At 41.9% G+C, this 20,483-nt stretch overlaps 1 protein-coding gene across 1 annotated transcript in view; it reads right to left on the bottom strand.

The window, feature by feature from the left end:
• Positions 1 to 554: 554 nt before the first annotated feature.
• tp53i11b (tumor protein p53 inducible protein 11b) overlaps positions 555 to 20,483 on the bottom strand; it is a 71,721-nt gene continuing 51,792 nt past the window's right edge. Inside the window, exons 3-7 of the mRNA XM_083764220.1 lie at positions 15,235 to 15,293; positions 15,072 to 15,120; positions 13,924 to 14,020; positions 3,934 to 4,035; positions 555 to 833 (exon numbers count right to left, since the gene is read on the bottom strand). Coding sequence (XP_083620346.1) covers positions 685 to 833; positions 3,934 to 4,035; positions 13,924 to 14,020; positions 15,072 to 15,120; positions 15,235 to 15,293 — 456 coding nt within the window. The 3' untranslated portion in view covers positions 555 to 684. The remainder of the gene's footprint in view (positions 834 to 3,933; positions 4,036 to 13,923; positions 14,021 to 15,071; positions 15,121 to 15,234; positions 15,294 to 20,483) is intronic.

The following is a 20,483-nucleotide window of genomic DNA, read 5'->3' on the forward strand; positions in this document are numbered from 1 at the left end:
CAGTCAATGTGTGTTAAAAAGACGCATTAGTATCATCGTGTGTGTGCAGCAGAGGCAGAATGTATAACGCAAATATAGAAACATCAAAGTCTGAACCATTTAGACCGCGTTGTGCTTCGTTGTACAAATTAGTGAAAATAGGACATCTACAACCAGCTCTGTAGATTTTTGCGGAATGCTGGCCTTTTCATGACACAATTTATAGGGTTCATTTGGTTCATAAATACATCATACTATAACAAACATTCAATATACACACTCAAATACATACTATTAAAATACTCCTTTACATCACAACAAAACGTAAAACTTATCTAGAAAAATGACGTTGTACATCGACCAATCAAATCACAGGAAATATCTACAGCTACAAGGACAACGACACTACAAACCTGCCATCCCCCCCTCACCCCCAAGGCCCGCCTCCATAGAGCGATGACATCACACCCGCACCGAGGGACTTGTCAGCATTCTGGTGAGGGGCGATGACAAGCCGTTCATTGCCACTAGAGGGCGTACGTTCTCATCCCCCCCCCCCCCTCCTTGCCGCCCTAAGCGGTAGATAAAAACACTGTCCGGGTGGCGCTAGCGAAACGGACACGAGCGCGTCACAGCGTCGAATCCCCCTCACGACGACACCACACAAAGAAAAGAAAAAACACTTCCTCCCCCCAAAATGTCCCCCTAGTTCCTCCCTGGGGGGCGTGCGTTGTTCCTGCGCCCCAGCTGGATGTAGTACCCCAGGGTGACCACTAGGAACAGCGCTCTGCTCAGCAGCAACAGCATGGCGCCGCTGGGCGCCGTGTCAGCCTCCACCAGGGCAGCGCCTGTCACTGTAAACACACACATGACCACAATTAATATTAATAATAACAGAGGAAGATGTCACTCATCTGAATCAGACGGATCCATTCATTCATCCATCCATCTAGTTCTGTAGTGGCACACAGGCAGAATGGCTCCTTCTAGTTCCATTCCTAAAAAAATAAAAATAAAAATAAACAGATGGGGGGAGGGGCTTGTTCTTTGTCTCCACACATCTTTATAATTCCACCTGCAGAGGTCCCAGGACTTGTGGGGTCGGGTTTGAGTGGTGCAACCACTCCATTACACAGCTATGTGTGTCCCTGGGTCTGTCCCTGCAGGGTCTGGGTGACAAATGTCACCGCACGTACTCGTATGAGCTGGGGGCACGTCTGTCGGCAGGGAGTAGGATGAATGCGCTACGTTCTCCCGGTGGGGGCTCGTCAATGGCAGGTGAGTTAGTAGGATATAACAGCATGTGACAACACACAATTGTGTGTTGGGGAAGAATCAATTGGCATAATCCCAAGGTTCTATCGTAGGTCCTATGCTTTTTAACCTCTACATGCTGCCACTATAGGCCACCGTTTTAGACAGGATAGGTTTAGGTTATAAACAGTTTTAAACACATATTTGTAACACTTTTTAAACGTGTCACAGTGTTTAGATTATAAACAGAAGAACATGTTTAATCGCCTGTAACACTTTTTAAACACATAAACGTGTTTAGTTTTTACAATCAAAGTCAGTCATATTATAGGTGTTTAGAATTTGAACACTAGGTGTTCTCGTGAGGTGTTTGAGTGAACTCGTGTTCTACTGTATTTTATGACCATTAATAAACATTTGGCATTTTATTATTACACACATGGTGTTTAGGTTTAAACGCGTCACATGTTCCAGGGATTTACAGTGTATATGGTGTGCCGAAAAAATAAGTCGCCCGGCTAGAACTTGTCCAGAACGCAGCAGCAGTACCTGTGTACCGACTAAGACCAGACAGAGAGCACACATCACACCCATTTTAAAGTCACTTCCGTTTTCCGTTAGTTTTACTTTAAGTAATGTACTTTAACCCATTCTGAGTGGGAACCCCTTTTGGTGTTTGAAGCATTATGTTATACTTTAGCTATTGAAAAATAGCAGATCTACAAGCTCTATGAGCTTGTAGGTCTGCTATTTTAGAAGCTTTGTGAAAATGCGGCACAAATCTTGAATATATTCTTTCAGAGCGAACGTTTTTAAAGGGATTGTGACATTAAAAAAAAGGTTTTGGAATTGTTCTTATTTTTTGTAGGTTTTCTAATCTCAATTGCACCCCAAAAAACATGAACTTTTAACATTCAGTAGATTTTCTGTGATCTGGGGTTTTCTGGCTCAAACAGGTGCTCTGATTTGCCGGCAGATTGTGATGTAAGATCCTGCAAATCCCATATATGTCAATGGGATTTGCCAGCAGATGTCACTGTTTTCACTGTGTTGCTTGTTTTCATTGTAGCTCAAAAGGCTTCCAAACCCCAAAGAAAACGTCAGACCACAGAAAATCCACTGAATGTTCAAAGTTCAGGTTTTTTGGGTGTAATTGAAGTCATAAAACCTAAAAGAAAAACGAAAAATAAAAATAAATTAAAATGAATGTCATAAAACCTTTAACTCAAATCTTTGCTTCTGAGGGGTTCCTGGAACTATATATTTTCAGATGGGGGTCGGTGGCCAATTACAGTACATATAATCTTTGGGGTCCTTGACATGAAATATTGAGCATCACTGACACAGAAACACGAGGTATTTCAGAAAACTGTCCGGATTTAGAAGTAATTTTCGACGTCAGGCCTAAATGGGTCAAACAATGCACCTGCCTATTTATCTGCAATGCTCCCTGGGTGTGTGCCTCTCAGATCCTCTGGAACTGGTCTCTTAAGAGGTTCCAAAGGCTAAACCTAAAACTAAAAGGCTCCGGTCCTATAACATGGAACAGCCATTTTATTTATTTTTCTCCATAAATGGAGTTTTTAATCTGTGAAGCACATTGGGATGCACTTGCTGTTTGAAATGCTGTATACATACAGTTTTGATTGATTGATTACTACTACGATTACACCTTTATTATTATTATCCTATAAGTAATAATAACGTGTCACCAAACATGCAAAGCTCGACTCAGTGACCACTAGAGGGCAACGTTAACACAGCAAAATGAATAGAGGTGACGGTGGATGAGTCTTCAAACAAGCAGAGGCTTTGAAAAGCATTCCTAGACACTGCAAAAGTCAAATAGAACACATAAAATAAACCCCTTTTCAAAATGTTAAAGGTAGTTGGGGTAAGTGATTGTTTGGGTTAAAACAAAACGTTTTACTTTAACCCATTTTGGGGCGGGAACCGCTTTTGGTGTTTTAAACATTATGTTATAATTTAGCTATTGAAAGATAGCAGATCTACAAGCTCGTAGAGCGCCACCGAGTGAGTGGCACGCTACGAGCTTGTAGGTCTGCTATTTATATTTAATGGTGAAAATGTGGTGCAAAACGTTTTTAACTCAAGTCTTTGCTTCTGGGGGGGGGGGGGGGGGGGGGGTGTCCCCTGGAACAACATATTTTCAGATGATGGTCGGAGGCCACTTACATATCATTTTTGGGTTACATACTGTATGATTTTCATTTATGAATCTGTTTTACAATGAGAACAGAAAAGTGCCATGCAGTCCTATTGGTTGTTAATCTGTAATAATAAGTCAAAATTATGACTTTTTATGACATTATGAATTTCTTTTTGGTATTCAGACAGCCAGCAATGGGTAAAACGCCAAATGTAGTCTCTGTGACACATCTAGGAGCCGTAATCTGCATTCAAAGATGTTCCTAGAAGCTTTGTCATTGGTCGAAATAAACCCGGTCGAAATGACTAACCAATCAGGAAGTAGACAGACAAATCGACCAATTGACAAAGCTTCTAGGAACATCTTTGAATGCAGATTGCGACATTTTTGGGAGTGTTTTACTCATTGCTGGCTGTCTAAATACAAAAAAAAAGAAGAAAAAAAAGTGATTCAAATTTTGACATATTATTGCTGATAGCTACTTTAAGAAACAGCCTTAAAACAGCAGGGATAAAGGAAATAAAACACACCTATAATCTGGACAGTGCAGTAACAGGCTTCAGACAGCAGGGTCCACTGCAACACCACCTTCTCCGCCGAGTAAACTCCATTCCACAAGATGAGGGCCAGGCCTGAAAGGTCAGAGATCGGAGGTGAGTAAATGGCAAGTCACCTTTATTTACCATTTAACTGCCACGGTTGGGTGGAAACCTAGTATGTCTAAAACAGTTGCTTCACAGGAAAAAGAGCATGTGTTCCAATGGATCCAATGTAGTTAGTTACAAGCTCTTGTTAAAATATACTTAGCTATTGAAAAATAGCAGACCCACAGGCTCACAGCGCAGCACCATGTGCCGTGCTATGTGCTTGTAGATCTGCTATTTTTTGAAAAATCCTGAAAATGTGGTGCAAATCTTTGAATATATATTCTTTCAGAGCGACCGTTTTTAACTCGAATCTTTTCTTCTGGGGAGGGTCCCTGGAACAACATATTTTCAGATGGGGGTCGGCGGCCAAATACAGATAATTCTGGCGCTCCTTGACATGAAATAGTTTGAGCACCACTGATATAGAAACATAGGTTTTTCAGAAAACTTGGCACGTTATTTGCATAATTGTCTAAAACAGTGGCTTCACAGCAAAAGACCATGTGTTCAAATGGATCCAATGTAGTTATAGTTACAAGCGCTTGTTAAAAAGGAAATTTAAGTGATAGTCATAATATCATGTTAAAATAAGTGTTAAATAACCATATTGTGATACTAATCATTGCTATAAAAAGTGTGTTCAGTAATAGGAGTCTCCCCCATCTCTTCAACAGAAAATGCATTTTGAGGTCGAGATACCAATTTGATCCAATCAGGAGAGAGAACTCATTCAGGAATCAGGATACAGTCTGGGGCGGCTGAAACAGAGTGTCATTTTAAACAACACTCCCTTAAATACACTCAAAGCGGCCACATTTTACGACAAGAAGAAACCAGAATACGACAAAAACAAAGCAACTTCGACATGGAAAGTTTCCCACAAATAGCAGCAGATTCTCATCATTTCAAGAGACACGCTGTGGGTTGGTTGTGAGAGGCGTGAAGTCCATTTTTAGGTATTTCTGAGTTCCCCTCTCGCTTAAAAAACATGCTGCAGCGAGCAGGTTTGAGATTGTGGCTAACACTTCTTATCTCAACCGTGCAAGTCACCGTTGTCAACTTTGGCTGTCACTTCTATCTCATGCAAGTCATCGTTGTCAACTGTGTGTTGCATTTTGGCACACTGTGGAAACTGCAGTTCTATTAGTGTTTTGCCAGTGGGATTAACGGTATAATATTTTGTCAAGCAGTACAGCAGTCACATTGTTATGAAGGGAATACGTTTTTGTAATATCCATTTAACCCATTACTGGAGCAGTAAAATCTGCCATATCTGCTGGCACTCTAGCGCCTTTATTTTGAAGAATTCCCTGGCAAAAAAAAGGATAAATGGGTGAAGCACCCAACTTATAACATTGGAAATAGAGCACCGAAGTCTGACGTCAATATCGGTAGAGGGCACAAATCCACGGGTTCATGTACTTTTTATTTGCATTGTAATCCCCATAGGGGGATTTTAGATTGCCTCAATATAATAATAAACAAATCATCCAGGCCGCTTCACTCATATGGATATGATGAATCAACTGACAGAGTCTACTGGACTCCGACAAGATTGTTCAACGCTAAGCTCAGAGAGAGAGTCCGGTTTGCTGGAGGTGTGGTGAGGACACCGGTACACTTATTCATGTATTGTGGGAGTGCCCTAGGGTACAGACGCTATGGTGTGCTATTCATGAGAATATAATGCAAATCACGAACCAGGATATTCCTTTTCCACCTGCTCTCTTTATTCTGGGTGATCCATCGCCATTAAAACACCTCCTTGCACCTCTAGCTGACTGGATTCATACAGCATTAATGGTGGGCAGGGAGATCATTGTTAAGGAATGGAAGTCTGAGGTTTTGCCTCCAGCACATGTACAGTATGGTGCACTCAGCTTGGTATTGTGGCTGCTTTGGAGAAGTTATCTTCTGTGTCCTGCCCTGTGAAGCACTTTGAACTGCATTTATGTATGAAAGGTGCTATACAAATAAAGTTTATTATTATTATTAAGATGAATAATCAGTTAGATAAATATGATTCGAAGTGGCACGTGTTCCTCAGTCATGTTGCAGGTCCTTGATTTGATCCATGGTCAGGCAGTGCCCTTTTGATTGTTTACTGTCTTAGTATACATATGATACGGTTGCTGATGCTGCGTGTTTGGTCGTGTAAACTAATTTAAACTTTAAATTTTATTTATTTTTATTTTTATTTGTTTATCTTGTCCATGCACACGTATTCTGTTGTTGTAGCTTGTGTTTATTTTTTCTGTTCGTTTGTAAAAAATCTAAATAAAGTACTGATCATAAAAAAAGAATCAACTGACAGAGAAAACGCTATTGTTACTGCTACTGAATTAGTTACATTTACGCTAGAAACAGACTATATGAGTCACTGACTGTCACAAACGATACAGAGACACCTCCCTGACAATAACGCTGAGACAGCTGGTTTATTTTTGGACCACAGCGCTTATATGAAACGATTTTAAGATGACCCCATGTTATTCTCCATAGAGGAATTACTTCCGTGAACCACGCAGAACCAGGGGATGAGCGAGTGACATCAGGACTTTGGCACTCTATAGGCCATGTTAAATTGTTTTCATCGCTTGATTTTAATTGCTTGACAGACACTGGGAAATAAAATGGACGTGCATGTCAATGTTTTCCTTTATAAAAATGTCACAGGGATTATTTATTAGTGTGTTAGATATAAATTGTGTGTGTCTAGATGCCAGTCAGATTGTTAGACAAAGCTGCACAGCATGTCTACGATGGAAAACAAACTGGTGTAGCCAAAGCCCACATGACCTGAAACCAGACGAGAGTCGCGATAGTTTGATAAATCCGGAAAGTGACAGAGATCTCGGCGTATACGCCCGTTTCTCGGGCGACAAATGAGGGCCAGAGAGAGACAGAAATGGCGCCATAGTATAATGAGCATTAGAGACGACCAAGATAAGATATGGTTGAAAGTGGATAAAGTGCTCCTTTAAGTGTGTGTGTGTGGTCTGACTGTCTGACTGTGTGTGTGTGTGTGTGTGTGTGTGTGTATAGTAACAGTTCTGGACATGCATTACAAGGTTTCCGCCCGACTCGTGCACTAAAAAACATCAGTCCTCGTGTGCTCCCCGTGCGTGGGATGGAGAAAGGGTTTCCATGGAGACCAAGCCATCAATACCACCTTTGCACCCGCCTTGTCAGAAGTCACCAGATCGGCCTCGCTAATCCGCCACAATCCAGCTGACATTTAGAAATAAGGAGACACACTGCTACATAATGAAGGCTGTGTCCTTTCTTAAGCCGTGCACGACACACACACACACACACACACACACACACACACACACACACACACACACACACACACACACACACACACACACACACACACACACACACACACACACACACACACACACACACACACACACACACACACACACACACACACACACACACACACACACACACACACACACACACACACACACACACACACACAGTGTGTGTCCTGCTTAAGTCTTAATCTGCAATTTGTGTCACCAGAAGATGCACAGCAGCATGGGAATAGTACACAAAATAATTGTTTTCATTTGGTCTTAAATGTCTTAATCCATTTTGGGTGGTAACACCTTTTGGTGTTTTAAGAAATATGTCATACTTTGGCTATTGAAAAATAGCTCATAGCGCGGCACCGAGTGCCACGCTTCGAGCTTGTAGATCTGCTATTTTAGAAAAATCGTGAAAATGTGGCGCAAATCTTTGAATATATATTCTTTCAGAGCGAACATTTTTAACCTGAATAGGTGCTTCTGGGGGCCCTGGAACAGCATATTTTCAGATGGGGGGGCGGAGGCATATTACATATAATCTTTGGGGTCCTTGACATGAAATATTGAGAATCACGGATATAGAAACATAGGTATTTCAGAAAACTGTCAGGATTTAGATGATATTTTTTTTAATCGATGTCAGGTCTAAATGGGTTGATAAAAAAAGAAGTTAATTAAGTCCTTGGCAGGACACTGTCCAAAACCAAACTGTCACGCACTATGTCCTTCCGCAATACCAGAAACACTAATCTAACCGACCTCACCACTGGTATTGACTGTTTTCCCCCCATGGACCCCAGAACAACTGGTTTCCTCTTACAATGATGGTCTCCAGACTCTGCTAAATTCACTTGCCCCCCTCAAAACCCGGACTGTGTCATTTCCCCCACTCTGCCCCCTGGTTCTCCCCCCCCCCACCTCTCTGCTTTGCTTGCCTCTTGAAGAGGGCGGTCGCATCTTTGATGCAAGAAAGATGTATTCTTGGCGCTGCGCTGCGGCGACATGGACATAAGGGCTACGCTTGCATGCGGGCCCTTTTGTCTAAGACAAACTTCTTCCTCGGGAGACAAATAATAAGGAACCTTGAACCTTGACCTAACGTCAGCTGCAAGCAGAAGGTCGCCAGCTGGAGCGGCTTTTCCAGCAAAACTGGTCTCACTGTCCACAAACAGATGTACCACTCCCACATGCTTCACTACAAAGACGCCCTCTCCTCAGCCAAATCTCAATACTTCACAGACAACATCACTGCTGGTGCTGGGAACACCAGGGCCCTGTTTTCAGTGGTCAATAACTCACTCCCCCCCCCCCCCCCCCCCCCACACTTCTACTCCACTGACCACTGCAACTCCCTGATACAAAAATAGCCACCATTCATCAGCAACTGACCCCTCATATGTCCAGTTGCCCCCCCCCCCCCCCTCTCTACCTCTCTCCTGCTTCGAACTCCCCTCTGCCGCTGATATATCTAAACTCATCCGGACAGGATTCCAAGCCATCCACCTGCCAACTTGACCCCCTGCCATCCTCCCTGGTTATAGCCTCCCTACCCCTCTCTGCTGCCCCTGATTCACTCCTCCCTCACCTCTGGTTCTGTCCCTCCATCTCTCAAATGTGGCTGCAGTCACACCATTACTGAAGAAACCTGGTCTCTAGACCAGGTTTCTTCAATAACCTTCGCCACCATCCATCTCCAACCTGCCATTTCTCGCAAACATTCTGGAAAAAAGCAGTTGCTTCACAGATTCAAGCTCACCTCACCAACAACAACCTCTATGAACAGTTCCAGTCCCGTCACAGCACAGAAACAGCCCTCCTCAAAATCACAAATGACCTCCTGATAGCTGCTGACTCTGGACTAGTATCCATCCGTTCGTGGCCCTATCCTATTTATCATCTATCTCCTCCCCCTTGGACAGATCTTCCGCAAACACAACATCCTTTTCCATCTGTTACGCGGACGACACCGAGCTCTAAGTCTCCTCCAAATTCCACCTTCCCACCCTCCTCCCTCCGTACCAGTTCGCAGGAAATAAAGTCCTGGTTCACCTCTAATTTCCTCAAACCTAACAGTGATAAAACCTGAGGTAGTCCTCATTGGTTCCAAATCCACACTCACCAGGCAACCCAGTTTCACTCTCACCATTGACAACTCCTCGGTTTCCCCCTCCCCTCAGGTTAAGGGTCTGGGTGTCGTCCTCGACAGTACCCTATCATTCCACACCCACATCAACACCACCATACGGTCCGCCTATTTCCACCTCAGAAACATCAACCGCCTCCGCCCCTCTCTAACTCCCCACAGTGCTGCAATCCTGGTTCACTCTCAAATACCGTATCGACTTCAAGATCCTTCTCCATACATTCAAGGCCATACATAACCCCCCCCCCCATACCGGTCTGACCTTGTCCACGTCAACATTCCCACCCGGTCTTTTAGGTCTGCCTCCTCCAACACCCTGAAAGTCCTCCCAGCCCGTCTCTCCACCATGGGGTCAAGAGCCTTCAGCCGCTCTGCCCCTCACCTCTGGAACGCCGTCCCCCCCTGACATCAGGAACATGGACTCTATCACCATATTCCAAACTCACCTCAAAACCCACCTGTTTAGGCAGGCATATGGCTGACCTCTGTGTCTTCTGCTGCAAGCTGTGCCCTAGTTTTGTTTGGCTTTTAACTGTGTTTTTGTATCAACTGTTTTTAACCTGTACGGTGACCTTGAGTGCCCTGAAAGGCGCCTTATAAATAAAATGTATTATTACTTGCGCAAGCAGAGCGCGCAAGTAATATTTTCGCCCGGTCTCCTTCGTCGTGACAGCTGTTCCGCCATTCGAGGCTTACGCAGAAAAACATCAAATCTGTGCCTGTGTTGCTGGATGATGACGAAATGACCATATTTCTTACGTCATCATTTACGTATACTAAATACATAATCAGTAAAAAATAAAATAGCAAATTGTGCCTGATCTGCTGGGACCAGAGTACGTGGTGTGTATGTGTATGACTAGCTCTAAATGATGACGTAAGAAATATGGTCATTTCGTCATCATTGGTCCAGCAACACAGGCACAGATTTTATGTTTTTCTGCGTAAGCCTCAAATGGCGGAACAGCTGTCACGGTTTTTGGCGCAAAGTAACCACAGTATACCGCTAATCAACTTACAACTACACACTTTATACAGTATAGAGTATAGAGTATATATGTATACATATATAGTATATGCCTATATACTATATACTATACTATATATATTTCTTACGTCATCATTTAGAGCTAGTCATACATATACTATATACATAATCAGTAAAAAATAAAATAGCAAATTGTGCCTGATCTGCTGGGACCAGAGTACGTGGTGTGTATGTGTATGACTAGCTCTTAATGATGACGTAAGAAATATGGTCATTTGTGGTCATTTGGTCCAGCAACACAGGCACTGCTTGCGCACTAGTTGGCCATTTATGGCCTACTAGTGTGCAACAAGCAAGTATGCACTCGACAGAGTGCAGTTCTAGTTATTATTATTGTCGTCAAATAAAAACTAGAGTAAAATGTTAGGAAGGGACTAGTGGACAAGAGATACCGGTATGAGTAAAATAAGTCATTTTACATGCCGAAAATAGTATAAAATCGTTACGACGGCATCAAGGCCCACCAAAATCCGACAAAATCAACTGTAGATAAAATCTTATGACATTTAGTCGACTAAAACCAGACTAACACTAAAACATTCCGGGTGACTAAAATGTGACTGAAACCAAATGAAAACTATTCAAGAGACTATGACTAAAACTCAGTGGTGGAAAATAACGAAGTACAATTACTTCGTTACTGTACTTAAGTACACGTTTTGAGAATTTGTACTTTTATTTACTATTTTTATTTTGCTGTATTTTTACTTTTACTTCGTTACATTTACAAGTAAAAAATCGTACTTTTAATCCGCTACATTAAAATTGGACACCTTTCGTTACTCGCTACACATTTCCGCGCACAATATGAGAAATATGCGGGGCTCGCTTGATCGCCTCACTCATTCGTTCACATCAAGGGGCTGCTTCAAAACGCCACTGAGCAACTTCCACTGACATGAATAGCGGAGGGGCGGAGCTTCGCGCCAGATCAGTCTCTATCCTTTTAATACTCTATGGTTCACATTCACGCAGAAGCATGTTGGTGCGGTGGGGTGAAAAAGCTGGACAGAAGCGCCCGTCTATCTCTCTCGCGCGGTGAATAAATTACAGCGAGCCGCGCTGTGTGTGTGTGTGTGTGTGTGTGGCGTGCGCTGCATCTGCTGGTTATTGCAGTTCTGTTTTCGTCACATACCGAGCTTAACTTCAGGAACGTTACACTCACCGATCCAGGTGATTGCAATAATAATCACTGTAGGCCTAGTGCATTGCATGTAAACGTCTGTCAAACGGGATGGTTGTTAAAGTTGATATCGGTTTTAACTTTCTCCCCAATAATGTAATCCACATTTGTGCATAGGCCTATAGCCTACTGTAGGCTTTTTTGACTAGATTTAGAAGACATTTTCAAGCTCTTGCTACTGAAATGACCGATTATTTTTATGGAGAAATAATTTACATGCATCTCAATGGGAGACAGTTTGCCCTCACAGAGTGGAGTGGGTGGGGCTTAAATAGTTAAGGACTAATTATAATGTGTGAATTCACGCAATTATAATGTCTGTTTTGCAAATTGCAATGGCTCTCCCCATTCTCCCCTAAATGACTGTCTACCCCCATCTGAAATATATTTTTGTGTGAGCTGCTTGCAACCTGAGTTGTTTGTAATGTTTGTAATGATATAGTAAACACAAACATTGTCCTAACACAAACATTAAATGCCATTGATAATGAATGGTCAGTTTCTAGTGTTTATCCCAACACAAACATTAAATGCCATTGATAATGAATGGTCAGTTTCTAGTGTTTATCCCAACACAAACATTAAATGCCATTGATAATGAATGGTCAGTTTCTAGTGTTTATCCCAACACAAACATTAAATGCCATTGATAATGAATGGTCAGTTTCTAGTGTTTATCCCAACACAAACATTAAATGCCATTGATAATGAATGGTCAGTTTCTAGTGTTTATCCCAACACAAACATTAAATGCCATTGATAATGAATGGTCAGTTTCTAGTGTTTATACCAACACAAACATTAAATGCCATTGATAATGGATGGTCAGTTTCTAGTGTTTATCCTAACACAAACATTAAATGCCATTGATAATGAATGGACAGTTTCTAGTGTTTATCCCAACACAAACATTAAATGCCATTGGCCAGTTTCAAGACGAGTGTTGAAATAAAGCCACTGTTGGACTTCATTTCTTTGTAGGCATTTTGAAAAGCATGTTGTACTTTTTACTTGTACTTTGTACTTGTACTTTGTAATTTTTACTTTTATACTTAAGTACATTTTACACCGGGTACTTTTTGTACTTAAGTACATTTAATTTGAGGTACTTTTGTACTTTTACTTAAGTAACTTTCTCAATGGGTACTTTGTACTTTTACTTAAGTAATTTTCAAGTAGAGAATCAGTACTTCTACTTAAGTAAAATATTTTTGTACTTTTTCCACCACTGCTAAAACTAAAAATCTAAATTTTCTGCCAAAAACAACACTGCTGAACAGTTTGTTTCGGGGATGTCTGGAGCACTATTGTAGCACATGATTTAAGAACCATTAACACAATTTTTACATACGACGCCTCAGGCCGTCTTAAGGATTCGAACCGAGAGGTGCCTTGGACGTCTGTGGACGTCCTAGCGCACCCTCAAAGATACGGGGCGAGATAAGAATATTCAGAATTTTTCCTATTATTTCTTTTGTCCGTTCGCTTTTCGCTTGCCGTATGCCAACGCTCTGGGCAATTATTAGCTTGCCGTTGACTCACATGTTAGCGCGGCGGAAAGAATGACTCGTATCTCCTAATCCAGGGCGCTCTCCGTGGTGATGAATGGACCGATATGCTGGCGCTTCATTTCTGCTCCTCATCCGTCTCTCCCGCAAAATATGAACGCTTTTTGGATCATATAAATTAAAATGATCGGGATGTAAGGTCAACTTTGTAAAGTTTTTTAGGAAAGTGTTTCTGGTTCATGGCTTTCAGAGTAAAAGCGATCAGACAACTCCGGCACCCCAGAGCTCCTATTTTGAAGCACTTCCGGCACTAAAAGTGCCAGCATGTTCACATTTCGGAGCGTGACTGACAACAGTGACTCGCGTGAGATGGAAGTGTACGGCTACATCATCAAACCATCGCTGCAGCATTGATTTTAAGCAAGAAGGGAACTCAGAAGACCTCAAACATGGACTTCACGATTCTCAGACCAACCCACAGCATGTCTCTGAAATGATGAGAATCTGCTGCTATGTGCCATGACTCAGGAGGAGGAGGAGAGGGGCGAGCGCAACAAAGTGAAAGCACCGAGAGCGTTGCACCTCTAAACCGATGATGACTAAATATATATAGGGGTGTGTGTGTGTGTGTGTGTGCGCGGTGTATTCATATAGTTGTGAGGACTCACTCAGCAGTGCCCCTCCATAGAGGCGGATGGGAAGGGTGGCTGATGTCAGTTGCTTGTCAAAGATGACCTCGTACAGCTGGCGGGGGAAAAGCAGCGCCTGAAACACACAAACACCACGGCTCCATGTTTGTCTGTACTCCATCTGCCTGCAGGCCATTTATGTGTCCTTCACTTTCAACTGTCAATATATAAGCCAAACGGGGAGACGCACCCTGAGGCAGATTCTAAAAATACTGTATTGTATCTGACCTGAGATCAGATTCTAAAAATGTCTATTACATCCCGACAGTTTCATTATTAACCCATTCTGACCTGAGATCAGATTCTAAAAGTGTCTTCGATTTTTCAAAAATAGCAGACATACAAGCTCGTATCGCGCCACTCGGTGGCGCGATATGAGCTATTTTTCAATAGCTAAAGCATAACATGATGGCGACACCAAAATGGGTGCCCGGTCAGAATGGGTTAATAACAGAGATATCTTAAATGAATACTGAAACCAGGTATAATCATCAAGGAAAGTTTATGCATGCACTATGTGTACTATGTAAACTCTTCATTTCCATTTTCCAGCCATTCAGTTGCAAAAACGGAATGGCCGTTTGTTTTTTTCTTTTGGAAAATAATTTGGGGATCCCCCCAAAATATATTGGCGACCCACAGATTTAGTCATACTATGATTATAGTTAATGCTAAGACTCAGTTAACTATCTCTTAACTAGTTTGTATAGTTTAAGCATTATGTTATACTTTTAAATATTTAAAAAGAGCAGATCTACAAGCTTGTAGCGCGGCACACTTTCAGAGCGAACGTTTTTGGAACAACATATTTTCAGATGGGGGTCGGAGGCCAATTACATATATTTTCGGAGGTCCTGAGAACGACTGATATAGAAAGATGGGTTTTTCTGAAAACTGATTTAGAAGACATTTTGTAGAATCTTTTCTCAGGTCTAAATTGGGGAGGTACCTGGAACAACATTTTCAGATTGGGGTCGGAGGACAATTACATATAATGTTTGGGGTCCTTGACATGAAATAGTTTGAGCACCACTGACAGAAACATAGGGTTTTTCAGAAAACTGTCATGATTTAGAAGACATTTTGTAGAATCTTTTCTCAGGTCTAAATGGGTTAAAACCACTCACCAAAACAGACATGCCTGTGAACGCCAGCGCAGAGATGAGAATCCACAACCTACACAAACAAACCAACGGTTATTATTCTTATAAGCTAAAACACGTACTGCCCTGAATGTGAGTAAGACAAAAATGATTGACAGATGAGTGGTCCAATCAGTGTTCTGCTCACCTCAGACCGAGGGGTTCTCGAATTGCAAACTTGATCTCATTCCCCAACATCTGGCTGATCTGCAAGACCACACAACAGATTACTGATCGGATCTACAAGACCACACAGCATTTTACTGATCTGATAGACCACACATTTTACTGATCTGATAGACCACACACCATTTTACTGATCTGATAGACCACACAACATTTTACTGATTTGATAGACCACACAACATTTGACTGATTTGATAGACCACACAACATTTTACTGATCTGATAGACCACACAACATTTTACTGATTTGATAGACCACACAACATTTGACTGATTTGATAGACCACACAACATTTTACTCATTTGATAGACCACACAACATTTTACTGATTTGATAGACCACACAACATTTTACTCATTTGATAGACCACACAACATTTGACTGATCTGATAGACCACACAACATTTGACTGATTTGATAGACCACACAACATTTTACTCATTTGATAGACCACACAACATTTGACTGATTTGATAGACCACACAACATTTGACTGATTTGATAGACCACACAACATTTTACTCATTTGATAGACCACACAACATTTTACTGATCTGATAGACCACACAACATTTTACTCATTTGATAGACCACACAACATTTTACTGATCTGATAGACCACACAACATTTTACTCATTTGATAGACCACACAACATTTTACTGATCTGATAGACCACACAACATTTTACTGATCTGATAGACCACACAACATTTTACTCATTTGATAGACCACACAACATTTTACTGATCTGATAGACCACACAACATTTTACTGATCTGATAGACCACACAACATTTTACTGATCTGATAGACCACACAACATTTTACTGATCTGATAGACCACACAACATTTTACTGATCTCCTCCAAGTCCTGCAGGAACACAAATGGACCACGGAGTATAGCACGCACACACGGAAACTCTGATCTCTTGTGTGATATTGTTAACAATCACTTTGATCCGACACATTTTCACAGTCTCCCCAGGTGACGTGAATATACACAAATGCTCATGAATATTCATGAATATGCATGAGCTCTGTGAGAAGCATCGGGCAGGTACGAGGGAGGCACAGGAGCGGAGACGGGAGGGGGGAGGAGGAGGGGGAGAGGGGAGGAGGAGGAGAGGAGGGGAGGAGGGGGCTGTGGGAGGGGGAGAGAGGAAAGAAAGGATGAGACAGGGGAGGGGAGGAGAAGAGGAGGAGGGGAGGAGAGGAGAGGAGGAGGGGGGAGGAGGAGGGGGAGAGAGGAAAGAAAGGATGAGACAGGGGAGGGGAGGAGAAGAGGAGGAGGGGAGGAGAGGAGAGGAGGAGGGGGGAGGAGGAGGGGGAGAGAGGAAAGAAAGGATGAGACAGGGGAGGGGAGGAGAATAGGAGGAGGGGAGGAGAGGGGAGGAGGAGGGGGAGAGAGGAAAGAAAGGATGAAACAGGGGAGGGGAGGAGAATAGGAGGAGGGGAGGAGAGGGGAGGAGGAGGGGGAGAGAGGAAAGAAAGGATGAAACAGGGGAGGGGAGGAGAAGAGGAGGAGGGGAGGAGAGATGGCAAAGAGAGGAGAGGAGGGGAGGAGAGGAGTGAAGGAGGGATGTTGAAATGAGAGGAGATGAGAGCAGAGAAGAGGAGAACAACATCTTTATTGAAGTTTAAAAAGGAAACATTGTTACATCCAATTTATATAACGTTTTACTTTTCTAGGTACTCAGTATTTTATTGCTTGTTACTTGCACGCATGCAACAAATTGTAAAAATGACTTATAGTGGATCTCTTGTCCACTAGTCCCTTCCTAACATTTTAGTCTAGTTTTTATTTGTTGACGAAATTGTCAGTATATTTAGTCTTCGTTTTTAGTCATCGTCGCTTAGTTTTAATTTAGTTTCCATGTAGTTTTCGTCAGTGGAAAAAGGTAGTCGACGAACATTTTTCGTCTTAGTTTTAGTCGACAAAATCAACACAGCTCTCCACCAGTGCATGGTGACAGGAGGTTGTGGCTCTCCCTCGCCTCCCTGTAATCCACAACGACCTTCTGGTGATATATATATGTGTGTGTGTGTGAGAGTGAGTGAGTGAGTGAGTGAGTGAGTGAGTGAGTGAGTGAGTGAGTGAGTGAGTGAGTGAGTGAGTGAGAGTGAGAGTGAGAGTGAGAGAGAGAGAGAGAGAGCGAGAGGAGATAACATGTATTCTCTTCCTATAGCTCGCCCACTAATAATGTCCCGAGTTGTAAACAGAGAGCGAGAGGAGGCAGGAAGCCAGACAGAAACCTACTTCCTACTATTGTTAACATATTGTTATCCGTTACCCCTTCGGAAAACACGTTGCCATTTACTTATTTTTTCTAAGTGAAAGTGAAAATGGTGAACTCTGTGACTAAACAATAACTACACTGGAATCCAGTGGAAGTTTGGAACACAGGTGGTTCTCCCATTTTGGGGCTCATAGGTCTGCTATTTTTGAAAAATCGAAGAACGACTGACATAGAAACATGGCTTTTTCAGAAAACTCAGGTCAAAATGGGTTAATACATTTCCTGAATAGTGAAACGGTTTCCACCAGACAGAGACGATAATATGCACCCCGTGTCAACGTGACATTGTCACCGTCGCCCAAGACGGGAAAAGCGAGACACGCAGATCTCCGGTTTTACTTCCTGTAACATGACACCCGGAGTGGTGGTAAGTAACTAAGTACTTTTACTTTAAATACTGTACTTAACCCATTTTGACCTGAGATCAGATTAAAAAAATGTCTGTTTGAAAATGACAGTTTTCTGAAAAAGCTATGTTTCTATTTAAGTCATTCTTTGATTTTTCAAAAATAGTAGACCTACAAGCTCGTAGCGCGCCACCGAGTGGCGCGCTACGAGCTTGTAGGCTATGAGCTATGAGCTTGTAGATCTGCTATTTTTCAATAGCTAAAGCATAACATAACATAACCCCAAAAGGGGTTCCCACCCAAAATGCGTTAAGTAAAATTTTGAGGAATTTATACTTTACTTGATTATTTCCAATTTCCAGTACTTTTACTGGAATTTTTTACTTACTCCTATTTTACTTGCACTCCACTACATCCCAGAGCCAAAATGTGTACTTTTACTCGACTGCAATAATATTGAAAACTTTAGTTACTAGTTACTTTGGCGATTTCAATTTTGATTAGAAAACATACATTAACAACTTCAACCCTACACATTTCGGACATTTGAAAATAGCCGATCGGCTATTTTCAAAAGATTTCGTACACAGTTTGAACTTGTGAAATGGGACATTCTGCAATATGAATACTTTTACTTTTAGTACTTTAAGTACATTTTGATGCCGATACTTCCAGACTTTTATTTGTAATGAAGTAGTTCTAAATTGCAGTATTGGTACTTTTAAGTTGGTACTTTAATTGGTACTTTTTCCACCACTGGTGGATTATTATTAGGAGGACCGGAGGATTTGGAGTCTATTTATTACAATGGGAGAATGAACTTTGAACACAGCTTCTAAACCATTTAGCCTAGGGGTAGGCAACCTTTGGCACTGGTGCCGGTGCCAACCTTCGCACAAAAGAGGGTATTCTGGTGACTGGCACACAGGCAAAAAAAACCAAAACAATTGCCGGTAAATAAACAATTAAAAGAAATGTATGAATTCACTCATATTTGTATGTAAATGACATCCTGCACATCATTCTACATTCATTACAACTCTGAACTCTGACTGGGGGAGGGAGATAGGAGGGCTCTGCTCTGAGTCTAATGATCATTATAACAACGTGAAAGAATATTTAAAAAGGTTATATTCGTAGACCCCTGCTTTAGCCCCATGGTCACTGAACTAAATACTGGACCCAATCATCATCACAAGCCACACAATATTTCCAAGATGTTCATATTAAAATGTTTTTTGTCTTTCTAGCGAGACAAATCAGCTTTTCTCTATCCAACACACTCTCACGAGATTTGGTAAGATATTTGAAAAGTGTAGTCTGACAGACGACCCATAGAGGGCGCTGTCCCATGTAACTCTATGCTCTGTATGCTCTGTAGCCTACATGAAATCAGTATGGACATATTCAAAATTAAATAAAATGTGTCTGTTCTAATGCTGCAGTGGTGTTTTCGTCGAATAAAACCTTTTTTCACTGAGGAAAACTAAATGGAAACTAAATGAAAACTAAGCTATGATGACTAAAACTAAGACTAAATATTCACAATTTCGTCAACAAATAAAAACTAGACTAAAATGTTAGGAAGGGACTAATGAGTTGCATTAGTTGCACCACCAAAATATATTTTGTTCAACTAAATCACCTGTAGATTTAGTAGACTAAAATCTTATGATATTTAGTCGACTAAAACTAGACCAACTAGACAACAGTGCAACGCTGACCGGATTCATACAATGCTAATGGTGGGTAGGAAGGTCATTGTTAAAGAATGGAAGTCTGAGGATTTTCCTCCAGCACACGCTTTAGAGAAGCCGGCTCTCAGGATGAATAATCAGTGAGATACTAATATGATTTGAAGTGGAATGTGCACCGTAGTCATATTGCATGCCCTTGACATAACCCATGGGCAGGTAATGCCCTTTTGATTGTTCGCTGCTATTTTTAGATACATATGATGCGGGTAGATGATGCGTTATTGGTCGTGTACAATTTATTTTTGTTTATTTTAATTTATTGCGACCGCAGCTCAAGGTCATCAGGGATGGAGTTCCCGGGTGTCAAGGAGTTAACCCTTTTACTGCTGCCATTTATTGAGAAATTAGGACCTAATTCATGCCAGCATTTTTTTTATTTGAGCTCTTATTTTGAAAAGCCACATTTTGCCTCAACCGGAAGTGAGCTTATCCCTGCCAGCTTTACGTTGCCAAGACAACCTTTGTTTACATGATCGAATCATGCCGGTACATTTTAGCACTCCACAACGTCGGCTCGTGCCGTCAAAGAAACGCTGTTTTGACCAAAAATGCCATCTGGGACAAGGAATAGGAGATACAGGCGATTGAAAGAAACGGATAGAATGGATTCTTATGGCGACGGTGAATTAATATGAACGATCCAGTGCAGTGCTAACAACATTGCTAGCTAACCGGCTAACGTGAGTAGCATTATGGCTTGATCAATCATATTCACTATAAAAGCGCAATTGCCGAAGGGCTTCGGCAATGGCAGCAAGCGTTAATATCAAATTAATGCTTCAATTGCCGAAGGGCTTCGGCAATGG

This window comes from Protomyctophum parallelum (assembly GCF_964188405.1).
Source record: "Protomyctophum parallelum genome assembly, chromosome: 4".
Taxonomy (NCBI): Eukaryota; Metazoa; Chordata; class Actinopteri; order Myctophiformes; family Myctophidae; genus Protomyctophum; species Protomyctophum parallelum.